The 27144-nt window shown below is 30.0% G+C and overlaps 3 protein-coding genes and 1 long non-coding RNA gene across 5 annotated transcripts; 1 reads left to right on the top strand and 3 right to left on the bottom strand.

Annotated features, from left to right (window-relative positions):
* The first annotated feature begins 534 nt into the window (after nucleotides 1–534).
* On the top strand, nucleotides 535–7743 carry LOC108346149 (uncharacterized). Of its 2 annotated transcripts, none has more exons than XM_017585165.2 (9): nucleotides 535–706; nucleotides 1407–2173; nucleotides 2356–3524; nucleotides 3977–4268; nucleotides 4389–4607; nucleotides 5157–5330; nucleotides 5624–5824; nucleotides 5924–6037; nucleotides 7288–7743. In XM_017585165.2, the coding sequence occupies exons 2-9, from the start codon at nucleotides 1487–1489 to the stop codon at nucleotides 7621–7623; spliced, it is 3192 nt and encodes a 1063-aa protein (XP_017440654.1). In that variant the 5' UTR covers nucleotides 535–706; nucleotides 1407–1486; the 3' UTR covers nucleotides 7624–7743. The 2 variants fall into 2 exon arrangements, with proteins under 2 accessions (XP_017440654.1, XP_052723643.1); XM_052867683.1 differs by lacking the exon at nucleotides 535–706 and adding an exon at nucleotides 769–1147.
* Nucleotides 7744–11050: 3307 nt separating this feature from the next.
* LOC108345502 (putative calcium-binding protein CML19) lies at nucleotides 11051–11933 on the bottom strand. Its single transcript, XM_017584080.2, has one exon. It carries the CDS (start codon nucleotides 11592–11594, stop codon nucleotides 11169–11171), a length of 426 nt encoding a protein of 141 aa, XP_017439569.1. The 5' UTR covers nucleotides 11595–11933; the 3' UTR covers nucleotides 11051–11168.
* A 1733-nt stretch (nucleotides 11934–13666) lies between these two features.
* On the bottom strand, nucleotides 13667–14248 carry LOC108344459 (transcription factor GTE12). The gene has a single exon (XM_017582901.1). It carries the CDS (start codon nucleotides 14246–14248, stop codon nucleotides 13667–13669), a length of 582 nt encoding a protein of 193 aa, XP_017438390.1.
* Nucleotides 14249–20296: 6048 nt separating this feature from the next.
* LOC128193551 (uncharacterized) lies at nucleotides 20297–21734 on the bottom strand. Its single transcript, XR_008244860.1, has 2 exons — nucleotides 21321–21734; nucleotides 20297–20666 (listed from the first exon to the last, which is right to left on the bottom strand). It is a non-coding gene; the product is annotated as an uncharacterized LOC128193551 (long non-coding RNA).
* Nucleotides 21735–27144: the final 5410 nt, after the last annotated feature.

Here is a 27144-nt window from a genome sequence, read left to right as displayed (position 1 = left end):
TTTATTGAAAAAAGTAAATTCTTTATGCTATTCTTTTACTATTAATCAAAATTCATTAAAAATCTAAAGTTATTTTGAATCCTTAATCTTTTCATTAAGTTTATTTTTATTTTTAGGTATAGATACAATTTATTCAAAATATTACTTAGGAGTATATTCTTGATTATCATATCTTATGCTTTGAATTAGTTACGCTGTGAAAACTGTGGTAATACATCAATCATTAGTATATAAACATTCTGGTGCAGCCACATTAACTCAAACCAACGTTTGATGAGAAAGTGGCTTGATTCTGGTGAGGCATCACCATCAAGGAGCATGGTGATTTCAGTAGTTTACACCAAACAATCCCTTTGATGACCCTTACCAAATGAATTACATATTCTTGCTAACTTACCAGGCCAAACTTTTAACTCTTTTTTAAACCACTTTAACCTGCAAATTCTATCCTTTGCTTGGATGCTGCAATATTATATATATATATATATATATATATATATATATATATATGTTCCAGTGACTTAGTGTGCTTCACAAGCAGCAACTAAAAGTGAACCAGAAACAACAGTGTCAGAACAAAATAGAAACATTAGAAAAAACAACTACATTCGTATATCTCATGGTCTCAGGAATATGGTCACCCCATTTCAGTTTTCTTGCAGCTTTCGGATTCTTTCACTGTCTCTACCAACCACTGTTTTTCCAGGTAATTAAGGTCTACATTGCACCACTGGGTCTTCTTTAAATATCTGTAAAAGATTTAATGACTTTTATGTTGTGTATTTAACTTGTAACTGGATTCAGTGGTCCACATTATTTATTTTGTTCTTGGCTTTAGCTCTTCCCCGTTGGTATCCTTTTGGTTTTTTGGGTGGTTCTCTGTAGCAGTTTGTAAATTTGATCCTGCATATTGAAGTGCACACTTCAGAGGATGTTCTGTGTTGCATTGAAGTTATGTCTTGTGAATTTATTATGATTTCTCAAGCTGGATTTTCTTGAGAGGGTTTGTGATTATTCTGCAAATTGAACCAAGTTGAAGTTAAAGGTTCTTCTGGTGAGGATTCATGACCTTATGGTTCTAGCCATGGTGATAAAGAACAGTAGACGTGTCGCAGTTCAAATGGATCCCCCATTCATATTGCAGCTGGTTATTCTTTATATTTTTTTTAAAAATTTATCTGTAAAATTTTAATGACTTTTATGTCGTCATGTTATGTATTTAAGACTTGTAACTGGATTCAGTGGTCCACATTATTAGTTTTCTTCTTGGTTTTAAGTCCTTTCCATTTTATACACCTTTCTAAATATGATTCTTGTAAGTGATCACTTAAGAACTTCTTTGCATGTGTTTATATATTAAATTCATACTTCACAAGCTGTTCTTGTTGCATTAAAACTATGTGCAGTTTGTGAAATCTTTTTGAGTTCTCAAGCTGGTTTGCTTCAGAGTGCTGGTGATTGTTGTACTCATTAATCCTTAGAAGCTATGGTTCTAGGCACGAGAGGAAAGAACAGAGGAGGTGTCACAGTTCAAATTGATTTCCTCATTCACATTCAGGAGATTAAGCCTTGGCCCCCATCACAGTCTCTAAGATCCCTGCGATCCGTGTTGATAGAGTGGAAAAATGGTGAATGTGCATCAGGTTCTACTACTCCTGTTGCACCCTCTCTTGGTTCAGTTATAGGTGAAGGAAGAATCGAATTCAACAAGTCCTTTAGGCTACATGTGACTTTGTTGAGGGATATGTCTGTAAGAAGTGGTGATACTGATGTGTTCCAAAAGAATTGTTTGGAGTTCAACTTGTATGAGCCACGAAGAGATAGGACTATTAAGGGTCAGTTGTTGGGAACTGCAGTCATAGACTTGGCAGAATATGGGACACTCAAAGAGTCCTTAAGCACTAGTGTTCCTATGAACTGCAAGAGGAGTTACAGGAACACAGAACAGCCACTTCTGTTCCTTAAAATTCAGCCTCTTGATATGAAGCGTGCTAGTTCCTCATCCAAGGAGAATAATGGTGGTGACTCAGTGTCAACACTCATGAATGAAGAATATGCTGAAGAAGCTGAAATTGCCTCTTTTACTGATGATGATGTCTCCTCACATTCGTCTGCAGCTGCAGTTTCTCCTGCCCTTAACTCCAGAGGGTTTACCCCGCTGAAATTAGGAAAGGTAATTGTTCTTGATTTCTTTTTTAATAGTGTTATAAATTTAATATAAAATCATTATTGTAATATAATAATCATATTTTTCATCAGTAGTGTGATAAATTACTGTGGTTTTGTTGTTTGTCATGTATGAATATATGAAGAAATTCCTCTTAAATCAATATAGTAATTTCAACTGAATTGCAGAATGAACCAATTAGCAACACTGGTGTGAAAACCATGGAACATCCCGTGGCCTCGGAAACAAGGCTTGAAAACATGAATATGATGCAGAAAGATACACACCAGAAGCTTGAGAGGAGTTCTTACATGTCATCATTGGATGTATCTTCTATCAGGAGTCTAGTAAATGATCATGCTTCTAACTCTCCTATTCACAATTCATTGTCAATTAAAAAGTTTTCCGCTTCACCAAGTGCCAATACTTCTTCATCATCTTCAATTTTTGAGGATTTGGACATAAATTCTAGAAGCAACACAAGAAGCAGTGGCCATGAAACTTTGGATCAGAGTTTTCAAGAAAAGCTTGCTAACTACAGAAATATAGTTGCAGATGTCCAAAGAAACACAAACGGAAGTACTTTTGGCATTTATTCAAAACAAACATCATCTCAAGATAGAGCTAAATTCACTGGCAAAAGTCCTGGCTTTGAAAACTATGATGAAACTGAATATGGTGACGAATATTCAATGAAGGAGAGTGGAGGTGATAAAATCTTCCATAGTTCTGTTGAGGACATAAGTGGAAATGAAAAATATGATTTGGATAGGCAAAACTGCATTGAGGATGAAAAATTTGAAGCACAAGATGCCAATGATCAAGCCTCAATAGATATCAATACATACTCTTTTGGAGGGTCAAATATTGCTATGCAGGAAAATAATCTCAGAAGTGAAAGACTAAAGAACATCAAGTCTGTGAGGATACCAGCAGACTCGGCTAGGAATACTGGTTCTCCTGGTAGCAATCATCATGCTGAATTAAATGAAAATGGCATTCTTGGGCATTCACAAAACAGTGGAGGGAACAGAAGCAATGAAAGAAGAAATTCTAAGATTCAAACAAAGGAAGCAAGAAATGGTACTTTAGATGGAAAAGTTGAGCAGTTGGAGAAGAAGATAAAGATGCTTGAAGGAGAGTTAAGAGAAGCTGCTGCAGTTGAGTCTGCTTTATATTCAGTAGTTTCTGAGCATGGAAACTCCACAAGTAAAGTTCACGCCCCAGCACGGCGCCTTTCCAGGCTCTATCTTCATGCTTGTAAAGAAAATGTTCCAGGAAGAAGGGCTGGAGCAGCTAAAAGTTCTGTTTCAGGATTAGTACTTGTTGCAAAGGCATGTGGAAATGATGTCCCGAGGTACATTTGAGCCATATTCTTACAGCATTCTATTCTATGACTTTTCCAAGTATCCTATCACTGAGAACTAACATTGTGTTAGATGTTCATCAGTCCTAAGAATCACAAGCTGCAGCTTCATCAAATGTTGTAATATCTTTTATAAAACAACATTTATTGTCGTTAATTTGTTAATTCAGGAAACAAGTTGAGTCAGATAATAGTTTCCTTATACCGGACATGTGATACAGTGCTACAAAAATGCCTTCTAGGATGAGAATGGACTAAAACTAAACTTTATTTTAAAATAATGAAGCAGAAATCCTGCACAAAACTCTTAACTTAAAGGGGTTGGACTATTAATGTTTAGACTTTGTTCAAGTGATGTTCTGATGAATTTTGTTGCCGTTGATGGAAACTGTAGTTTCCCATGAACTGTGCCAGCTGCTTTACCTCTTCTTTCATAATTACAGGTTGACCTTTTGGCTGTCTAATACTATAGCCTTGAGAACAATTATAAGCCGAACCGTCAAAGATCCTTCAAATCCTGCAGGAGCTGGTAGGAGAAGGAAAAGTGATGAGGAGAGGTATGGTAAGGTAACAGCTTCACTAAGGGTGAAGGGGTTTTACCCCAGAAAAGATGAAAATGCAGCATTGGGATATGGAGGTTTTGGTAACTGGGATGATCCCCAGGTACTCCTATTAGCACTGGAAAAGGTGGAAGCATGGATCTTTTCTCGCATTATAGAATCTATCTGGTGGCAGGTAATGCCTTGATCTTATCCTCCCCTTGAACAATCCTACAAATGATATCTATTTGCTGATGATTAAATGTCACAAAATTCCATTGTAGTCTAAAATGAATCCTTCTTTGTCTATGCCCAGATTTTGATTCCACATATGCAACACACAAAGTTCAACAGCAAAGAAGTGGTTTCAGACCCAAGAAAAAGCTACAGAAGGACTTCTAGCTCATGTGATCAAGAGCAGGGTAACTTGTCTCTATATATTTGGAAGAATGCTTTTAGGGAAGCCTGTGAAAGGATCTGTCCTATTCGAGCTGGAGGGCATGAGTGTGGCTGTTTGCCTATGCTTTCTAGATTGGTCAGTCTAATTTAATAGTTTCCCAATCTTTGTTTTGAAACAAAACCAAAGTTTCCATCACATTGCTTTTTGCACTTTGTTTACATCTTTTATATGGTTTTCCTGGAGTTTGTAAGGTTTAGGCTTTGAAAGTTGTGATTGTACAGCAATCTAAAAACAAGTGCAGGATAAACAATTAGTGAAAAACATGTTTAAACTAAAGGTCCAAAATATGCTGAGGATAAAAGACTTGTTTTCAATTTTGGTCTGTCATAGTTCCTAATAGATGAAGATTTTATTTATATTTTCTTCAAACATTATTATCATCAGTTCATGCTGGAAAATTTAACTGACAGAGCTGGGTGATATTTGTACTAAAAACTATGGCAATTATAAGGTGTTGGGAAATACATCACCTGTCTTAATTCTTGAGATGCTAAATGTAATTCTGTTGAACAATTTCCCTTAATGTAGACTGATATATCTGCATAATGTATTAATTCATATTACTATCTTCAGTTCTTAGAGAAGAACTTGACATGAGAATACTTTTCTGCTACTTAAATCTAGATAATGGAGCAATGTGTTGCCAGATTAGATGTGGCTATGTTCAATGCTATTCTTCGCGAATCTTCTGATGAAATACCAACCGATCCTGTATCTGATGCTGTTAGTGATCCCAAGGTTCTCCCCATTCCACCTGGGAAAATAAGCTTTGGAGCCGGTGCACAGCTAAAAACTGTGGTAACTTCTTAATTTGTGTCTGTTTGTATCGTTGCATGCCAACTTTAGTCTATGAAAAAGTTCATCTGATTTTTTCTTCTCATTTTTCTCTTCTGTAAGTGTTCATGAAAGAGTTTGTCTAAATATACCCTTAATTTGTCCAATCAAGTTGCTTTCTTTTTTTATAAATGTTTTTGACATAAATGCAGCTTTTAAATTAGGCAATGAACTTGGCTTTTTGTTTTTGGAATTACCTGAATAGCTGTTGTATTAGAAAGTGAATCTACATTTTGAATACAATTTCTTACTCTCAGATTGGGACCTGGTCAAGATGGTTGACTGACCTATTTGGCATGGATGATGATGATGATGATTCGATTGAAGATAAAGCTGAAACTGATAACAATGAACAAAAACAAAATGCATCCTTAAAGTCCTTCAGTCTTCTGAATGCTCTAAGTGACCTTCTAATGCTTCCTAAGGATATGCTGTTAAATGCATCCATCAGAAATGAGGTTGATTTGGCAATGAAACTGAACTTTTCTTCATGTAGTTAATTGCTACCATGCTGTTATGTTTCACTATTCATACTGAAAGTATTCTTGTTTGTTAAGGTATGCCCTATGCTCAATGCAACACTTGTCAAGAAGATTCTGCACAATTTTGTCCCAGATGAGCTTTGCCCTGATTCTGTTCCCTCTGATGTCTTTGAAGCTCTGGACTCAGAGGTTAGATATCCAAATTTGCTCTTCAATTCTTTTTGCTTTATTAGAGAGGATCTTCTGTTGAATATGATATAAAGATACAAGGATTGAACATGGTATAAAAGACAATGATTTTGTTAAAAAATTAAGATATGGATACAATCACACACACATACACACACACACATATATATATATATATTAAATTATAATTATATTAGTATATTACTAATAATGTTAATTTACTCTTTTGGATTTATTTAGTTTACTGCATATATTATTTATTTTTCTAATTATAAAGAACATAGTTTATGTATTGATTTTACCTTGCCTGACATATATGATAAATTTACCGTCTATTTATAACAATAACTTTTATTATTTGTAAGACTGAACTATCGGATCGATTTGATTTATTAAAAAAATGGTTAATTTATATTTGTTTTGAATTATAATTGTAGCTAATATTTTTTTTTTCTTTTAAATGTTTGTCAATATATATTATTAAGGATATTTTAGTTTAAAACACTTAACATATAATACATCAAAGATTAGTTGTTATAAAAAAGTAGACTTAATTAAGTTTTAAGTTTCTCATAAATTTAGGATTTTATTAAGTTTTTCTAGTGATGCTCAAAAATTTTATATATTTTAATTGAATGCTGGTCTTTTAATGATTTTGTTAACTGAGTGGTTGTTATTTGCCCTTGCATCATCTTACTTACTTTTTTCAAATGTTATAAAGGTTAGATTTTATAGTTAATATAAAAATAATATTGTAATTAATATAAAATAATCAATCAATTTTATTGTTTTTTATTGAAAATGTGTTAAATATGGGATCATCATTTTCCTTGATGACTTCCATGTGATCAGACAGCGATAATTGTTCCTGTTATCATTATTGTTTTTGTTATTTAATAAATTTTCAATAGTAAGAAAAATCACTCATGGTTTTATATTAACTACAATATTTTATATTAACACATACAATATTTTATATTAAAACATAGAGACTCGATTAAAAAATATAATTTTGTCTAGAGACCAAAAAATATAATGCAGACTCAATCAAAATATATCCAATAAAAATTTTGAAACTTAATTAAACCTAAAAATAATAATCATTACCTTTAAGTTGAGTTGAGACTTACAAATGAAAAGGAAATATAATCAGTCTAAAAGTCGTAGTTTTTAATTGATTATGTAAGTAGAATTCAAGTTAAATCATTCTTATATTGATGTTTAGCTTTTTTTTTTCTAACTTGGCACAGAATGAGATGGAAGATGGAAAAGAGCCTGTGAACAACTTTCCATGCATTGCAGGTCCCATTGTGTATTCATCTCCAAGACCATCTTCCATTGCAAGCATTGTGGGAGAGATGGGAAGCAAATATCATCTAAGAAGAAACAGATCATCAATTGTTAGGAAGTCACACACAAGTGATGATGAGTTGGAAGAATTGAAGTCCCCATTGTCTTCAATATTCTTGAGTGCTTCCTCATCCTCAAAACTTTTAACAAAATCCACCTTCAAGTTCAAACAAGTTGGCAACCAATCTCCTCTCAGATATGAACTCCTTAGGGAAGTGTGGATCAACAGTGAGTAAGTAGTCTTCTTCAAGAAACATTTCACACTCTTTCAAAGTTACCTTGTACTTGCTTTTGTAATTAGAATTACAATTTTATCTTAATAATAACATGTTTGTTTTACATCTTGGTAAGGATTATTGATGTCTAATCTCAATTTTAATTGAAAAATGTTATTAAAAATTATAAAGACTTATATTCAGTTTTAATTTAAGATAATTTTGTAACCGAAAATTTAAAGTGAATTGAATTTGACACATTTCTTTCTTAAAAAAAATAGCTAATGTCGGATTTAGGAATTTGTTTTTTCATTTTTACTTGAAGATCAAGCCTTTTCTAACACAATATTTAAAATTGGATTTTCTTCATATATTTATATGACTTGGTTTATTTTTAAGGTATTGAAGGATGCAGGATGACAACTTTCTAAATACTATTATCATATGATATTTCAATGATTGATGGTTAACCATGAGATGTCTAGTTTAATAAGGTATTAGCTTTGCACATTATACAATTACATCTCTTTGTTAGAATATGGTAGGATATTAAGTGATTTAATTAAGATAGTCTAGTATATTTAATAATAGGCTAACTTTCATTAACCAATATTAGTCTTCACCAATATTAAACCTCGCAAGATGTTATGTAATATTTATCATAATAAACAATACTAAGTGTTAAATGAAACTAAATATATAGGTTTTTGAGTCAGTTGAGGAGTTTTAGGAGAAGTCTTCTCCCTATGCAAAATCATGTTGTTTATAATAAGCATAAAAGGATCCATGATATTCACCACCATTATCATTACAAATATCTTTCAATTTCTTATCTTATTGTTTCTCAACCAAAACATGAAATTCTTGAACTTTTCAAGTATTTGATTCTTTATTGAAGTAGAAAGACAAATAACTACCTAGAACAATCATCAATAAAAGTAACAAAGTAAAGTGAACAATTAAATGACTTTACCTTCAACGGGTCATAAACATCAGAATGCACCAATTATAACAATCCTGACTTCTTTGAGGTCAGATGCTTCTTCAGGGATACCCTAGTTTGTTTGTCCACCATGCATTGAGAACATCTCTCCAATTCTGTAGTTTTTAACCCTTACCATTTTTCACTAATATAAACTAAGATTTTGGTGCCACAAAGGCACCTTTATATCCATGACATTCATAGTGTCTTTAGCAACCAAAGCTTTTGTCAAGTACAATTTAGCTTATTTTTCTCCTCTAGCCATAACCAAATTTCCTTTGGTGAGTTTTCACTTTCCAAAACCAAAGTGATTATCATAACCACCATCATCAAGCATTTTCACATAAATTAAGTTAAAACGAACATCAGAAGCATGTTTAACTCCTTTAAGCAACAACTGCATTCTCATGTTGTTTTGCAAGCAAACATCACCAGCACCAATCACCTTAGAGACATAATCATTATCCATCTTCAACACTCCAAAATCGCCAAAAGTGTAAGATGTGAAGAACTTCTTTCTCAATGTAACATGCAATGCAGCACTATTATCAATAATCTACATCTTCTCATCAGATACAAGATTAACTGACTCAAATTCTCAAAGAAGAATAAGATCACCATTATAGTAGTAGTGACACTATCATCATCATGATCATTCTCTTTTTGCTTGGCCATTTTGTCTTTGTTGTCTTTTTTTTTCACTTAAAACAATATTTCTAAATGTGCCTAGTTTTATTACAATAATGACACTTTATATTGTTGTATCTTGACTTGGACTTGTTTTTTCTTTTCTCTCTATCACCTTTCGGTTCCTTTTTCTATTTCTCTCCCTAATTTCTATGACAAGCAACTCAGATTGAGATAAAGAACCATATTCATTCCTTCTCATATCTTTATTAAGAACATCACTCTTTGTCATCTATAATAAAACAATATCATTCAAGAATGAGTTTGTAATTATAACTCAAAATATTTTCCTCGTAAATATTTGTGGATAAAATTTGTAATAAATATTAAATAAATATTTTTAATAGATATTCAGGATAATGAATATATATGTTTAACATATATGTTTATGGATAAAACGAGTATAAGTATCAATTTATTCAATGAGTAGATACTCATTATCTACTACTAATTATAAGTGAATTTTATTTTAGTATTTCTTTTTGAAATTATCAAAATAAAATTACTAATGAAATAAATGTTAATTTATTTATTTTTATCTAAACTTATGAAGTTAAAGTAATTTTATAAAAAAATAATTTTTTAAAATATATATGGCGTAACATTTAAATTTATTGTTTTAGAAAGATCAAATTTATTTACATTAATATTTTGTTAATTAATTTGATTTAAATTGTACATAAAAATTGATTTTTTATTTAAATTTAAACTTAATTTTTTTGTTTAAACGAGATATATAATCAATAAATAATAAAATATTTTTTAAAACAAAATGAATGACTAATTGACTACATTTGATCTAACAATTGCATTCTTAGGCATTTCTTTTCACCTATTTAGTGTAGTAAAGGATGAAAAGGCAAGTATGTCTTGTGTTTGTATAAGATGATTTGATTTAAGAGGATTTGCAAGGACGAATTTGGGAGATTGGAAAAAGAATGATCTTTACTAGAATGAAGAGATTTGAGTGAAAAGTTAGTTCACTTCCAACACAATTATCATTTTGTCCTTAATGTTTTTTCACTTTTCCACCTTTACCAAAATAGTTTTATAAAGTTAAATTATTACTTAATTTTATTTAAACTAATCCCCAAAATTTTATTTCATTTAAATTTCTAAACATAATATTTTAATTTAATATATTTTTCTCAATATTAATTTTTCCCATTTAAATAATCACTCACATTTCATTATAATATAATTTACACTATTTACAATTTAATTTAAATTGCTTTTATATACAAAGGTAAAATGATAATCTTATATTTTTATTAGTTAAATATTTTTTTAATTTATCATATCATTCACTAATTTTCATCAACTTTCCTTTCATTTTTCTTAAAATCTCACAATCTTTCTCTTAATAAAACCAACTAAATTTTTATATTTTTCTTAAAATCTCAATTCAATAATTTTTATAAAAAAATTAATTTATAAAACAAAAAAGAAACAAGATATTATCAAATATTCAATATCAAAGTGACATATTATTGTTTTTTTTATATCAAATATTTAGAAATGAATTATAATTTTATGCAATTTAAATTAGAGTACTAATTAAGAAAAATTTCATGAGAATCAAAGTATTTAATATTAATTAAATCACTTTATTATTTTTAAATAAGAAGATAACGAGTCACGGTGAAGATATCAATTCAATGATGCATAGTGCATAGAAATGTAGACCAATTTTGAAACGCGTACCACGTTTTAAAGAATGAATAAAAAAGCAGAAAATTAAAAGAATAAAACTGTAGAGACAGTAAAAAATTTCCCAATTTCTCTCAATATAAAAAATATTTAAAAAGTACCAACAAAAGGGTACCCCTAAACATGTAGGTACACACATACATGATGGCATATGTTGATAGTTGATAAAGAAACTAGAGAAAGCATTTTACAACATCATAACCCTAAATTCATCAAAACTAAGCACCCCATCTCCATTTAGGTCAAATCTAGCTATCATAGTTTCACACTCATCTATGCTTTTGCACTCTCCTAATCTACCAAGCATTCTCTTCAAACTCTTTGCTGTGATGCAACCACACCCTTCCATTTCATACATCTTAAAAGCCTCTTTTAGCTCTTTCACTTTCTCTTCTTCTTCTCCTTCTTCCACAAACCTCACAAAATCATCCAACCCCACCAACCCATCGTTGTCCGAGTCCAGAACCTCCACCAAGGCCTCCGCCTCCGCCCACGACACCTTCCCGCCGATCGCCTCCACGCACTGCCGCAACTCCGACGCCGATATTCTCCCGTCTCCGTTCTCATCAAAGTGGTTGAAAACACGCACATACTGACTCACCTTCTCCATCATATTCAAATTCTGATTCTCACCTTCTCAACTCTCGTTACTATAAAAGCTTTGATGTTATAGATGAACGAAATCAAAGTCTTGTTTCAAGAAAAATTAGAAGCTCCAAAGCAAATGAACTTGAGATGGAAAGTAATACCTTGATCAAATATGATTATATATAACAACAATGCTAGAAAAGACTTAGGATAAAACCTTGTGTATAGATGAGGAAGAAATTGAAAAATGATATTGATGAGGGATGTGAAATCGGGTAGAGTATATATATATATGAGAGAATGAGGCATGGTAGTTTGAAGCGACGTTGACCTAATAACTTGTATGACCCGTTAAGAGCGCAGCACCGTCCTGTATGGACCAGTTATGCATGGAAACTGTCAAAAATTCCACAACAGTTGACATTCAAACAATGTTAGAAAAGAAAAGACAACAAATGGGAAACAAATCTCACTCAGAATATTTAATAGTAACGACGCACTCCAATCTTCCGGAAAAGACCCCACTCTGGTAGAAATTTCTAGAACTCAAAAGCAGACCACACAACACCGTTGACCACACACATGCCAAATTATTCTTTTTTTTCAGTTATTCCACCCATTTTTATTTTTTATGTGAATGAGAAAAGGTATAAACACATGTGTTAATTGATTTATATAAGTGCTCGGAAATTTAATCTAACTGCAACATTGTTTTCAGATGATCAGAAAAATAATATTTTCTGCAAAAATAACATTCAAACAGTGCTACCCAAATTTATGTGTTAAGTTTTGAAAAATGAGTATTCCGAGTTTCTTGTTTTCTAGAAACTTCTGGAGTATAAAAGTTTTTCCTGTCCCGAAGTTTCTGCTACCAAAAAGAGAAGAGGGGCTCCATCCATGTATAACGTTCAAATATAATATTATTTCAAAAAATATATTAAATTTATACATTGTTATAAACAAAATTTAAAAAAAACTGCAAAAACTTACAAATTTTAATTTTAATTTATAGAGATTAAATATATTATATTTTTAGATATCTAATATAAATATCTTATCTTAATTTTTATCTTTTAATTAATTTATTATTATTTTATTTATATTTTAAACTTAGTCTATATCTATTTTAATATAAATAAAATATTCTATGTCTATATTAAAAATTTCATTCATAATTTTTATGCATAATTTTTATTATATTAAACAATAAATAACTTTTTTTTTCTTCTAGAAATGCTTTTGCAAAGTTTATAAAAAAAAAGGGAGATTCCAGCCAATCACACGAAATGGGATAAAATCCCGTGAATATTAAGTTCAATAAAAGTAAAAACCAACAGTAAAACTAATAGTATTTTTTTTCTGACATTGATAAAAAAATTATTTTTATATATTGTTATAAATTATTTTATTTAGCTATAATGCATTAAAATCACTAAACCACGTATTTTTATTACATTTAAACAATGTTAAATTCATTTTTTAAAATAGTTTTAACATGTCAATAAAAATTCATTAAACACGTACTTTCAAGTTAGTTCTTTAATTATGTTTCGAACATTAAACTATTTTAAACAATGAATAGTTTAAACAATGTTAAATTCATTCTTATAACATTTAAAAAAATTGTTTATATATATATATATATATATATAATATCTTTTAATTATAAGTAATAATATTAATTTTCTGACATTGATAATTTAAAGACAACTCGTTTTTAGATGACTTTGATAAAGGTTTTTATTTTTATGGATTGTTATAATTTTTTTATTTAGTTATAATGGATTAAATTCACTAAGCCTAATATGTGATCTTATTAGATTTAAATAATGTTAAATTCTCCATTTAAAAATAGTTTTAACATGTCAATAAAAATTCATTAAACACGTAGTTTTAAGTTAGTTTTTTAATTATGTTTCGAACATTAAATTAATTTTCTCATACCAGTATATATAAATTTTAAACACAGTATTTGACTACATATCATATCATCGTGAACATATAAATCACAAAAATGAATAACCTCATTAAAATATAAAATAATAATAAAACTTGAAAATCGTTATTTGATTGAATAAGACAAAAAGATGAAGTTTATTACAAATTTGGTTTTTCTAATATCCACTTCTTTTTCATAGTTTTCCACTTTAACTGAAAATCATGACTAATCTGTCTTGCAATTTTGTGAATCTCACTCTTTGGAGGATACCCCAATGGATAAGAGAAGACATTCCTCATGTCATATGCAAAGTCATCAACTTCTGAATACTCCAACCTTTTTAGCTTTAACTCAATATCCTTCAAACTCATTACCTTTTTGTTTTGCTCATTCTTCTTTAAAACCCATGCATGTCTTCCCACCATCAAACGCTTCATCATCGTCCAACACTGCATCTTCTTGCAACTGTCCATTCTCATTGCATTTTCTACCTTTTGGTTTCTTTCTCTTTTCTTCCACTCTTTCTGCACCATTTCCTTCTTCTTTCTCTTGCCACGATCATCGTACCTAATATTTTCATTACTTTCACAAGCTTTTGATGCACTTTTCACGTCAATCCATATGGCTTCTGCATAATATCCCTTTTTATTCTTCAATTCGCACACTCCTTCACGATTCTTAGGACGTGAAGAATAGATTTTTATGATGAGTTTTTTCCGAGATTGTTGTGTTTCTTCCATGAAGAGAATCGCTATAGAAAACAAATAAAGAATGTATGAAGAGAACTCCAAATATTGAAAACTATTAGTGAATGCAACTATAACTATGCTTTGGTTTATTATATAGAGATTTCAAGATATGAATATATTTACAAAATCATATAAACTACTTATTTTATATATTAAAATCTACTTAATCTTTAAATCATTCATCATATCTAATCTAATATAATTTTAGTAGATATTGTAATATTTAGTTAAATGATATTCAAATAATTATGTTATCTAAATCACTATGAATTAACTATCTCTTATTTAAATAATTATCTTATCGAATCTTAGTGTATTAACATATCTAATTAGTTATATCATCTAATTAAATATAACTTAAAAACTAGATTAAGTTATTATCTTTCCCTCAATCTTTTTTAATAATTAAATCATATTTAAAATATCATTTCATCTAGTGAAATCTAATTAAGTAAGACATCGTGATAATTACGTTTAACCATTATCTTATGAATTTTATTCAATTATTTTTAATTTATTTACGTGTTTTGTAAAACAAATATATATATTTTTTCAAGTTTACACAATAATAATGTTTTTATTAGTTTTCGCAAATAGTTATCTTATTTAAATGAATATAAATTAACTATATATATCTTATGTAGATAATTATTTTATCTAAATGGATATAAATTAACTATTTTTTATTTAAATAATTATCTTATCAATGTAGTAACATGTCTAATTAGTTATATCATCTAACTAATGTAATATTGATCAAATAATGATCTTTCCCATCAATTTTTTTTTATAACTAAGTCATGTTAAAAATATTATTTCATGTAGTAAAATCTATTTTATTAAGATATTGTGATAATTTTATTTTAATCATTATCTTAGGAATTTTATTTAATTATTTTTAATTTATTCACGTGTTTAAGAAAATAAATTTATTCTTTCATTAACATGATTCAGTTTTTGTTTTCTGAACCAAGCATTGCTCCCATTTATTTTGGGTAATGAACATTTATTCACTCTTAGTTATTTCACTAGTTCATATTTTGTTCTTTTAAAAATATATTAAAAATTATAATGCATTTTAAAGATATTGAAAACTATTAGTGAACACAAATATAACTATGCTTTGGTTTATTATATAGAGATTTAAAGATATAAATATATTTATAAAATCATATTAACTACTTATTATATATTAAAATATACTTAATTAATTAATGATGATAATAAATTAAACCTTTAAATCATTGATATCTAATCTAATATAATTTTAGTAGATATTGTAATATTTAGTTAAATGATATTCAAATAATTATGTTATCTAAATGACTATCAATTAACTATCTCTTATTTGAATAATTATCTTATCAAATCTTAATGTATTAACATATCTAATTAGTTATATAATCTAATTAAATATAACCTAAAATAATAGATTAAGTTATGATCTTTCCCATCAATTTTTGTAATAATTAAATCATATTTAAAATATTATTTCATCTTTTAAAATCTAATATAATAAGATATCATGATAATTACGTTTAACCGTTATCTTATGATTTTTATTTAATTATTTTTAATTTATTTACGTGACTTGTAAAACAAATTTTGTATATTTTTAGAAGTTTACACAAAAACAATAGTTTTATTAGTTTTCACAAATATTTTTTTATTTAAATGGATGTAAATTAACGGTATCCTATTTAAATAATTATTTTATCTAAATGGATAACAATTAACTATATCTTACTTAAATAATTATCTTATCAATGTAGTAACCTATTTAATTAGTTATATCATCTAACGAATGTAAAATAAACTAAGTAATTCTTTCCCATCAATTTTTTTATAATTAAGTGGTATTAATAATATTATTTCATGTAGTAAAATCTATTTTATTAAGATATTGTGATAATTTTATTTAATCATTATCTTATGAATTTTATTTAATTGTTTTTAATTTATTCACGTGTTAAAGAAAATAAACTTACTCTTTCATTAACGTGTTTCAGTTTTTTTTTTTTGACAAAACATTGTTCTCATTTGTTTTGTGTAATGAACATTTATTTACGGTTAGTTATTTAACTAGTTTATATTTTCTTCTTTTAAAACTTTATTAAAAATTATAATGCATTTTATTTTTTTAGAAATTTATTAAAAATTATGATGCCCTTAATAAAATGAGAATAGAAAAAAGTATGTTAATATTTTTTTAAAAAAAATAACTTAAATATATCTACATAATATAATGATTATCATATTCAAAATGTTACATTAAAAACTCGTTTTATAAATTACATAAACCAATAATAGATTAAAATAAGCTAACAACGATACTTTAATTATAATACATGTACGTAATTAGATTATCATATTAAAAACTTTACATTAAATAAAAGTCATTTTAGAAATTATATGAACGAATATTAAATTAAAATAATATAAAAAAATAATACTTTTAATTATAATATACTAACACAACTTTATAACGTTTTTAAAATCTATCTTATTTTTTATTTAATACTATTTTTGAAATTCATTTAAATATAATTAGTTTATGACACTTACACATACTTGATTATTAAAATAAGAAAAAAAATCATAATTTAGGAAACTGATCTTCAAGTGACAGAGGACATAGATTAATTTTTTTTTAAATATATATATATATATATATATATATATATATATATATATATATATAATATCTTTTAATTAGAACTAATAATATTAATTTTCTGACATTGATAATTTTATGACAACTGTGTATATTTAAATGACTTTGATAAAGGTTTTGATTTTTATGTATTGTTATAAATTTTTTATTTAGTTATAATGCATTAAATTCACTAAGTGTTATATGTATCCTTATTACATTTAAACAATGTTAAATCTCCTTTTTAAAATAGTTTTAATATGTCAATAAAAGTTTCCCTTTTAAATAGTAGTAAAGGGTTCTATTAGGAAAACTTTTCTTTAACAATTATTTTTTTGCAACCTTTTGACAACGCTAGGTGGTAGGATGAGATCGGTTCGTTTTAAATTTTTTTTTAAAAGCAATAATGTTACATGGAGAGTGTTTTCAGAAGAAAAAAAAGGGGTTTTACGGTTTTATTTGAGAAGATTCTTACACTTTGTATCTTCTTTCTCTCTTGTGAAAGCTCTCACTCTCTTTTCACTAAAGCTCTCACTCTGTCTCCCTCGTCTATCTATTTCGCTTTTTCTTTCTCCATAGTCAACGAACTTGGTTTTATTACCGTTCTCGCTTCTCTCTGTCGACATTTTCCCCTTCCTTCCTCTCTCTCTCTTTTCGTTTGTGTCACACTATTTTCTCCTCCTCTCTCACGATTTGTCATTGCTTTCTCATCCATCCATTGCGAGCTCGAAGGTGACCTCCCCTAACGTTGTTCCATCAGCATTATAACATTCTGTCTCTCTCGTGCTCTCCATCAACGAGTAAATGTGTCTTCTTTCTCCAAGGTTTGAGCTTTGTTCGGTGAGAAAAGGGTTTTTTTGCATGGTTATTTTTATTTGGTGGATATTGGAGTTTGAGGGAAATGTAGTAACTTTGTTAAAAGACTTGATGATTTTGGTATTATGTTAATTTCTTAAAGTGGCTTGTGTTGATTTCAGGAGCAGTTGCAAGTATTTAGACAAAAATATGTATGGACTGGATTCTAGACAATGACAACATGCGAAGACAATAAGTGTTGTAACACTTAAGATTTTAATCATAACTTTTTCCAGAGACCTTCAAATGATGTGATTATTTCTTTATTAGAAAATAGACTCAAAACTCTTTTCAATGACTACTAATTTGTGATTTTTGGACATCTGAGTAGGTGCATTTAATTCCTTAAAGTTAACATTTTATATATTCTTGCCACCTCTGACCTTTGTTGGTTGTTTTTCTCATAACTTTCTTCATCGAACTCCAAATGAGTTGATTCTTATTTTGTTGGAATTTAGACTCAAAGAGCTTTCAAATGACTACCAACCCATAAATTTTAGACCACTGTACTAGATGCAGTTAATTTTCCAAAAACAACGTTTTTCTAAGCTTCCTAAATGAGTTTACTTTCAAGTTATGGTTTCATGTTTCTTATTTTAGATGGGTGAGTGAGTTTAATGGTCATGGGTGGTGTTTAGTGCACCAATGAAAACGTTAGGTCATTGAATTATTGAGAAAAAAAAACTCATTTAGGTGCTTTCATGTAAGTTAGATGAGATCCATGAGCATTGGTGGTCATTTTCTGCCTTAGTAATCGATTACAAGGGTATTGTAATCTATTACTAGAGGCCAGAGGGCCATTTGTACAAAATTTTTAACTATACTCCCCAGATGAAGGAACAACACTCCTCATGAATGGTTTTGCTCTGTTTTTGCTCATTTTTCCAAATTTTTAGATGAGTGAGTGAGTTGAATTTGAATGGTTGTTTTTTAAGTGCAATGATGGTAAAATATTTTAACATTCAGTGATGACCACATAGGTTCATTGTATTTCATTACTATTAACCTGACCATGTTCATTACAATGATATCATTATACATTAATCATAAAAAATAATACAGTCATCCTAAAAAATAATACAATTATCTTTATTAAGCACACATCCATTTCCTTGAATTCTACAAATTTATCTCCAGAAAAAAAAAACCCACCACTAGAGTCTACTTATCTAACTAATAACTCGTTCAACATATTTCTACCTAACTCAACATTGTCAGACAATTCTAAAAACCAACTGAATGGTGTCTTTGCAATTAACTTCCTTTGGTGCGGGGTCAATCTTCCATTCAAATCATCAACATACTTCGTTTTGAAAGAATGACGCACATTCAATTGCATGAAAAATAAATCAATGACCAAAGGGTAAAATGGAAATGGAAATTGGTACATTGAAAATGCTAAAAGGTAAATCAAAATGAAGTAAGTGAAAAGGGGAAAGGGGAAAGGGGACTGGAAAAGGAGAAACAGACAATGCAAAGGGGAAAGAGAATAACTTCTCATTGGAGTTTTCCATTGCTTTAGCGGAGTGTCTTACCGAATTGTCTTGCAGGAGAAAATGACTTCTTATGTTTGCTTCATGAGAGAGAAAGGAGAGGAACCACACGTTGTGTGAGAAAAAGCACCCAGAAAATGAAAATGAAAATAAAAGTAGAGAGTAGAAAGAATGAAAATGCAAAAGAGAAAAATACAACATTCTTGCACACCAGTTTTTGAAAATAATATTATTTTAAAGGCTTAATAGGTTTTTTGTCCCCAGTTTTGCTGAATTTTCTCAATTAGGTCTCTCCTTTTAAAAGTGTGTCAAATTGGTTCTCACTTAGTAAATTTTGCATCAACGTCGTCCTTTCCGTTAAATGCACACAAATAGTGTTAACTTTCTTTCTCTCTCTTCTGCTCCTCTGTTCCAAAGCAGACTTTTCTCTTTCTTTTGTTAGAAGCTTAAAACATTACTTGGATCTGTGCAATGTATTTGTTAATCATGGTAAAAATTAAAACACGTTGCAACTTGTTACAAGTATGGGGCTTAACAGTGAGCAGTAAGAAAATATAGAAATATGGAAAGGTTTTTCTCTTCCTATGAAGCCAAAAAAAACACGAGCAGTAAGAAAACTCTACTCACAAAATATAACAAATTGAGTTTATGGATGCAGAGAGAGTTTATGAAAGATTCAAAATACTTAAACTTGTATAATTGATACTTAAACTTGTATAATTGATTGCAGCTATTGAGCCTGTACACAAGAACAAAAACGCAAATTAATTAACAGAGTACTGAGTTTATACCCTCATATTTCTCTCAAATTCTTCATAAACCATGATAAATTATTATTTATTTAATTAATTAAAAGATACTCAACCAAAATTGCTTGAAAACTGTGGAACCAAATTGGTATACACTTGAAACAAGTAAATTCAATTGCAAAATGAAAAAACAGAAGCTTTAAAAGATATAGTTAGTTGAATAGAGACACCTGCAAAAGCCAAGAGTAAACACTATAAATTCATAGAGAGAGAAAATATAGCACGCAGATTCTACAACCATAAGTCATATTGCACTAGAAAATGTGATAAAAAAAGAGAGCTAAACACCAGGTATCATAATATGCAGAGAAGTCAAACTAATTATTCCTTACTGGAGATAAGGAAGACCATCCATAAACAACGTTTCATAAAAAGAAATATGAAACGTATTTGAGTTAAAAATCATTCCTTTTATTTCGTTTTCTCTCTCTACACCCATCTCCTAGCAGACATCCCTTCTCTCGCCCTACAAACTTTCTTCTCCCCACACTGAAAGTTCTCGTCGTCGGATAACTCATCATCTTCGTTCACCTCATCGCACTTGTTCTTAATGCCTGAAAACGACATGGACCGCTTCAACATCAATGGTGGTGCACCCCCTACAACATTAAGAAAAAAACCTAATTTTCTGATAGCATATACAAAAAGAGTAAAAGGGTATAGAAACTGAACTCGAAAACATGAATTTTGGTTTATGGGCATAGAAATCAAACCTGACAAATTGTAGTGCATGCACATATTGGAAACGTTAGAAATTCAATTGTGACGAAATTTAAATTTAGTTTTGCAGAATAAATTGGAAAAAAGGGTTGCAGGGGTAGTTCCTAATCCCATGGTAGAGTGTCTTTTTTTCCTGAAAAGAAGCTTAAGGTTGGAAGAGTCAGAGACATGTCTTTGCTTCTTAAAAAGCTACAAATACCTTTGGCTTTGACAGATTTAAGAAAACTAAGGGTTACTTTTGTCCTTTCACTCCACTCAACCTCAAGATATGCATCCAATGCTTCCACTAAAAAGAGGAAGAAAGACAAAACAAAATGAAAATGAGAAGGCTCAAGAGAGAGAATATCATAGTATAGTGTGTTGGTGTGGCTACTCTGGAAACAGGAAAACCAGACCAACTTATTTGACTTTATGTTTGTGTTCTATAAATTCCTCTTCAGTCTTCTTCTCTTTCACGTAATTTTCAGAAAGCCAAAGAAAAAAAGACAAGAAAAAGTTTGATTTTTTCTAAGATTGTGATAGAAGAAAGAAACCTTTAGGTTTAGGCTTGGCCCAATCTGCGTTCCACTGTCCAGAAATCGTTCATCTGCAGGTTTTCTTCTCCATCCATTTCTTCTATGTACAAACACCGTCAGGGCAAGCTTCCTCTTGCCACCACGCCTCAATAACCGGCGATGTCGTTGACGTCGTGGCTCTTGTAGACCCTAGCACTACCATTCAACCATTTTTCTCCCAATCAATTTCTTGTTCCCATTTTTTTTTCTCTTTGATTTGTGTGTATTGTGTTAATTGATGGCAACGATGTTGAGAATAAAAGATATTGATGGATGAATTGATTGCTGAAAATGGATTGATTGCTGAAAATGGAGGTGGAGAATGAGTGGGGGAGAATAGAAGAGTCTTTGGAATTGGATAATCAACGAATGAGATACAATGAAGATGGAAAAATGCAGATTGTGCATTTTTCTTTGGATTGGAATTAGAAGTATTTTTGGATTGGAGTAGGAAGTATCACTGCATAAAAGGACGAAAAGATAGTACTGACAGAAAGGTCTGCTGCGTTACAGAAAAATAAAAGAGAAAATAAAAAGTTAACGTCATTGTAAATATTTAATGAAAGGAACTTGATTAAGGAAAAATTTACCACATGAAAATGCAATTGACATTTAAAAAAAAAAAGACCTAATTGACATACTTCACCAAAACTAATGATAAAATAAACTATTAAGCCTATTTAAAATAGCCCAATAATATTTTAACACTGTTTTGTTGTTGTTAACAATTCGGTATGCATACTCTATCCCTCCCTTGCAAGGAGATAACCGGCTTTGTTACCAAAGTAGGCAAAAATGTGGTATTTATTACCAAAGTAGGCAAAAATTGACTAAAAGTGAAGTCGTGGGGGGTCCAAACGACTTCAAATGAAGAAGTCGTGCCACCCCTGCACGACTTCACACTGTTCATAGCAATAGTGTTGAAGTCGTGCACCCCAAAAACGACTTCTGGGTCCTGTAATCGATTACCATTTTTTGGTAATCGATTACACAATGTTGAAATCCTGACCCCTGCAAGACTGGAAATGTGAAGGCAGAAAACGTACTGGTAATCGATTACGCCATTTTGGTAATCGATTACGAGGTGGGTTATGTTGGACGAGCGTTCACTGAAAATGGACGAGCGTCCACTTCTCCTGTCGAGCATCCACTGAGCGCATCTCGACGAGCGTCCTCTTAGCTAGATGGACGAACGTCCTCTTAGCTTTCTGGACGAGCGTTCTCTCTGCCTGGCTGGACGAGCGTCCTCTTCTGCCTGGACTAGCATCCGCTTCTGCCTGGACGAGCGTCCTCTTCTGCCTTGCACCAAAACAACATGGTAATCGATTACACATGTTTTGTAATCGATTACCAGTGCTTTTGGTGGCATACAAATTTGAAGTCGTGCAGGGTGGTCATGATTTCAACACTCTGTAATCGATTATCATTACATTGTAATCGATTACAAAGTCTTGAAGTCGTTTTTGAGGTGCACGACTTCAACACTGTTGCTATGAACAGTGTGAAGTCGTGCAGGAGGGGCACGACTTCTTCATTTGAAGTCGTTTGGACCTCCCACGACTTTCCCATTTTCGTAAATTTGGTTGAATTTGCCCATTTTGGTAATATTACAGGCAAATATGCCTAGTTTGGTGTAAACGTGGGCCCACCTCACTTTTCTTTCCAATATTAAACAAACGCACAATCTCCCTCTTTCATAGTCAACAGAGAAGGAAAGCAGCAATTAATTGTCTCTCCACGTGCGTGACCAATTAATCTTGATAGAGGAAAAAAATCACAGAAAAAAAAAACCTTTTCTTCAAGGCTGCAGAGAATCCAACTTGGTATATTAGAATTGCAGACACACAGACAATTGGAACAGCGTTATCACACTGAAAAATTAATGTAAAAACTAGTACATAAACCTTAGAAAATTGAAATTAAAAAACTACTATTAACTAATTTTTATACTATTTTTAAACACTTTTATCGTCATATCATAATTAAATATTTAATATTAAAAATATAAAAATAGAAAAATAAAATATAAAATATTTTAATTTTATTCATATCTTATATACACACTAGAGTAGAAGAAACAAGTATGATAGTAAAAGTTACTAGGTTGAATAATTATAAGAGATAATTTTTTTTATCCTAATTAGAAGACCAATTTAAGTATTTAGAAACGTTTGAAGGTGAGAGGGTGATGAGCAAAAAAGAGCAAAGTTTAATGGTACATAAGGTTAAAAGAAACAACGATGCTCCCTGCACCTCACTTGTCTCGGTCCTGCATCTCTCAATTCACAATTTTGTCCTTTTTTATTTAATAAAATAATAATATTTTTATAAACCATCTTCTCTTTTTCTTTTCATCTCTTCTTTGTCGCATTTTATCTTTGAAACCCTACACCTATTTTCTTTCTCTCTCTACTGGCGCTTCTCCCATTCTCCCCTCCTCCCTCATTTTTTATCATTTCTTTTTAAAGTTATCAAGTTGGGCATATGGAAAACTACTACTTCGCCGTTAACTTGTTGCAGTGTTTTTTCTTTGCGGCATTTTGAAGGCAATTAGAATGTTTTGTTAAAGGTGAGATTTTTTTGGAACAGGTTATGAGGGCGGGGTGTCAGAGAGAGGCGGTGGGGTTGGAAGAGGAGAATGGGGGCGTTGATGGAGATACGGATTCAGCCCCTATCGCTGCAATTCGAGAAGAGGGTGTCGGTAGAGATCGAGCATATAGATGGCGCACAAGGAAGTGCGGTTGAGAGGGCTGCGGAGCTGCTATTCATCTTCGCCACACGTGGAGCTACGATTCATCTTCTCCGCACTTGGAGCTGTGGTTCGTCTTCTCCTTTTCCGCATTTGGAGCTGCGGTTCGTCTTCTCCTTCTCCACACTTGGAATTGCGATCCGTCTTGCACTTAAAGTTATTCCGCACTTGGAGCTACTACAGGGAGATGGAATTGGGGTATAGGATTTTTTATTGCTTTTCTTTTTTTTATTTTGTTATATTTAATTAAATTTTTATTTGATTTGTTTTAAATTTAGAATTTGTATTTTAGATATTATATATTATTTAGTATTTTCGATATTTATTTTTAATATTAAATTTGTTTAAAAAATATATGTATCAAATACTATTTTAGTATATTAAATTTAATTTTGTTAATAAGATGAGGTTCATATAGGATTAAAATACATAATTAAGGATTGTTGATGGTTAAAAAATTATTATTTTATTAAATGAAGAAAGACAATTGGGAAGTGCAGGAATAACGCTCTAAAAGAAAAAAATGTGAAAGTAAAAGTGTATAGATGGAGTAATCATAAGAGAGAATTTTTTTTACCCCAGTTAGATAGCCAGTTTAGGCATTTAGAAGAGTTTGAAGCTGTAGAAAGAAATCATAGAGGTGTAGAAAGAAAACCCCACATTTTTTTATTTGGACCAAAGGTGACCCATATGGAAGTGGAAAGTGCAAATATAGCACACTCCCTAGTCTATGAGCACCATCCTTAAGAAAAAAAAGTAAAAGAATTAAATATTTTTTTATTTCTATAACTTGTCCATATTAATATCAGTATTAAAAAAATAGTTTATATCCAACGTTTAATGAAATTTCCAAAGTGTTCACATATAACTACCCCAATCAAGTGTGACGCTTTTAAAATTAACATGTTAATATCATTTACTTAAAAACAATTTTCTAAAAAAATTAACATATTTATTAACTATTGAAAAGAAAAAAAAATACTAAAATTATTTTGAAGATATCAATTCAAATATAGAAGTTCATTAAAATTGGGAATATCAATAAATTTGATATTTTAAGTTAACCTATAATTATCGAGACAAAGAGCAGTTACAATAATTCTTACATAACATATAATCATGGTTTACTTTTTTTTTTCACAAATTAAATATCTCAATTAAGCTTGGTAGCGAAACATGATTGATCTAAATTATATACTAATTCTTTATAAAGAAGGTGTTAGAAGATGTTATTAACATGTTTTCTGGTTTCTATAGTGTCACTTTGTCTTTTCACAATGAAATTACATTTTTTAATTAAGTTTCAATTTAAACTTTACAGATGGGAAAAATGTGGATCCAAATTCCACACAAAAATTCTCTGAAGAGATATTATTCACAAAAAAATAATTGAATGGCAATATAAAATAGTTTATCTAAATAAAATATATCCAGAAAAAAATGTTTGATGAGAATTTGAAGCAAATGCCAAGAAAACACCAACACTCTAACATGCTTGCCGACCATTTGTATGTTCTTCCAAATTGCCAATATTTGCTAATATTTTTTTTCTTTATACGTGTCAATTATGATTGCCAATCAATCAACACACTCTCTATAAAAAATCAAAAATTGAATATCTTTGAACTGTTCAACTTCTTCCAAAACTGGTTTTCTTTCATTATATAAGGTTTGATCTCCATTTGTATATGAAAAATATGCCTAAGGTTTGGATTTATAACTTTATAATTTGAAACATTTAAATATAATTGAATTATTTATATTTTTAATTATGACAATTGAAATTTGTTAACTTTGAGTTTTGTATAAAATAGGAGAAGAGGAACAAGTGAAGGAAATGATGACGAGGTAACAGCAGAGGTAAAAGTGCAGCCACGAATATTTTGTTGACAAATATTTATTTTTATTAAGTTACATAAATAGGTGGTTAAGTTTTATAGAATTATTGTGATATTAGAATATATTGTAGATCAATAATTGTGGTATCATATTAGGCTATACTATTACATATTAATTTTAATATTTTATATTTTTAGAAAATAAATTATTTTTTCCATTCTTTCAAAAACAAACTTTAGAGCATCTCACGTTTGAGAACCAAAATGATGATTTATTGATAAGATATAAGTAAGAAGACATGTAGGATGTCAATAGAGGACAGAGGGACTGACTTTAACTATATTTATCTCTATCGATGAAATCAAATGTATATCTATTTTGTCATTATTGTTGTTTGTATAAAGTTAAATTTCTTCATTGTTCTTGGATAATTGGTATATTTATATATTTATATATATATACTCTCGCACTTTCTTAAATTTTAGTTAAATATTCTATTAAAAGTAAAAAAAAAACATGTAAAAAAAAACATGACAACAAATAGTATATATAATTGAAATCTTATAATAATTATAACAATTTTTGTGCAGTTAAAAGTCTCATATCGACTCGACTAAAGATAAGATCAATTTATAATTAATATATAAGTGAGGTGCAAATCTCACCCTAGAAGCCAGTTTGTAGGATTGAGTTAAGTTTAAAATTCTATTTTCTAAAAGTGATAGTTAGAATCTATCATAACGAGTTTTAAATAGACATTTCTATTTACATCCATTGTCGAGTCTATCCTAACGAATTCTAAATAGATATTTTTGTTTTTATCTATTATCGATTGTTATCGAATCAAGACCAAAATATACAGGGTGTGTGGTGAATTTATCAGGCATTTAAGAAGGGAAATAAATGGTGGCGTAGGGTAAACGTGTGGTCGCTGCTGCATTGAAGAGAATGAATTGAAAGAAACAGTGAAAGAGAGAAATGGCTAACTACATTAAATGTAGCAGCGAGAAGTTCGCGTCTATGATTCTCAGATACACTGTTTACACAGCACGGCACACACCACTTATAATGCAGCAGCTTATCACCGACCTACTTAATGCATTCAGGCCACACATCTATCACCATAATTCATTATAAAAAAACTTGCTACTACCAAGTGCCCACGCACATTTTCTAATTAGAACCTATATACTCATAAATATAAGAATGATAGAA

Source organism: Vigna angularis, chromosome 8, assembly GCF_016808095.1.
Source record: "Vigna angularis cultivar LongXiaoDou No.4 chromosome 8, ASM1680809v1, whole genome shotgun sequence".
Taxonomy (NCBI): Eukaryota; Viridiplantae; Streptophyta; class Magnoliopsida; order Fabales; family Fabaceae; genus Vigna; species Vigna angularis.
The sequence above is the reverse complement of the archived record's forward strand: the minus strand, read 5'-3'. Positions and strand labels throughout refer to the sequence as shown.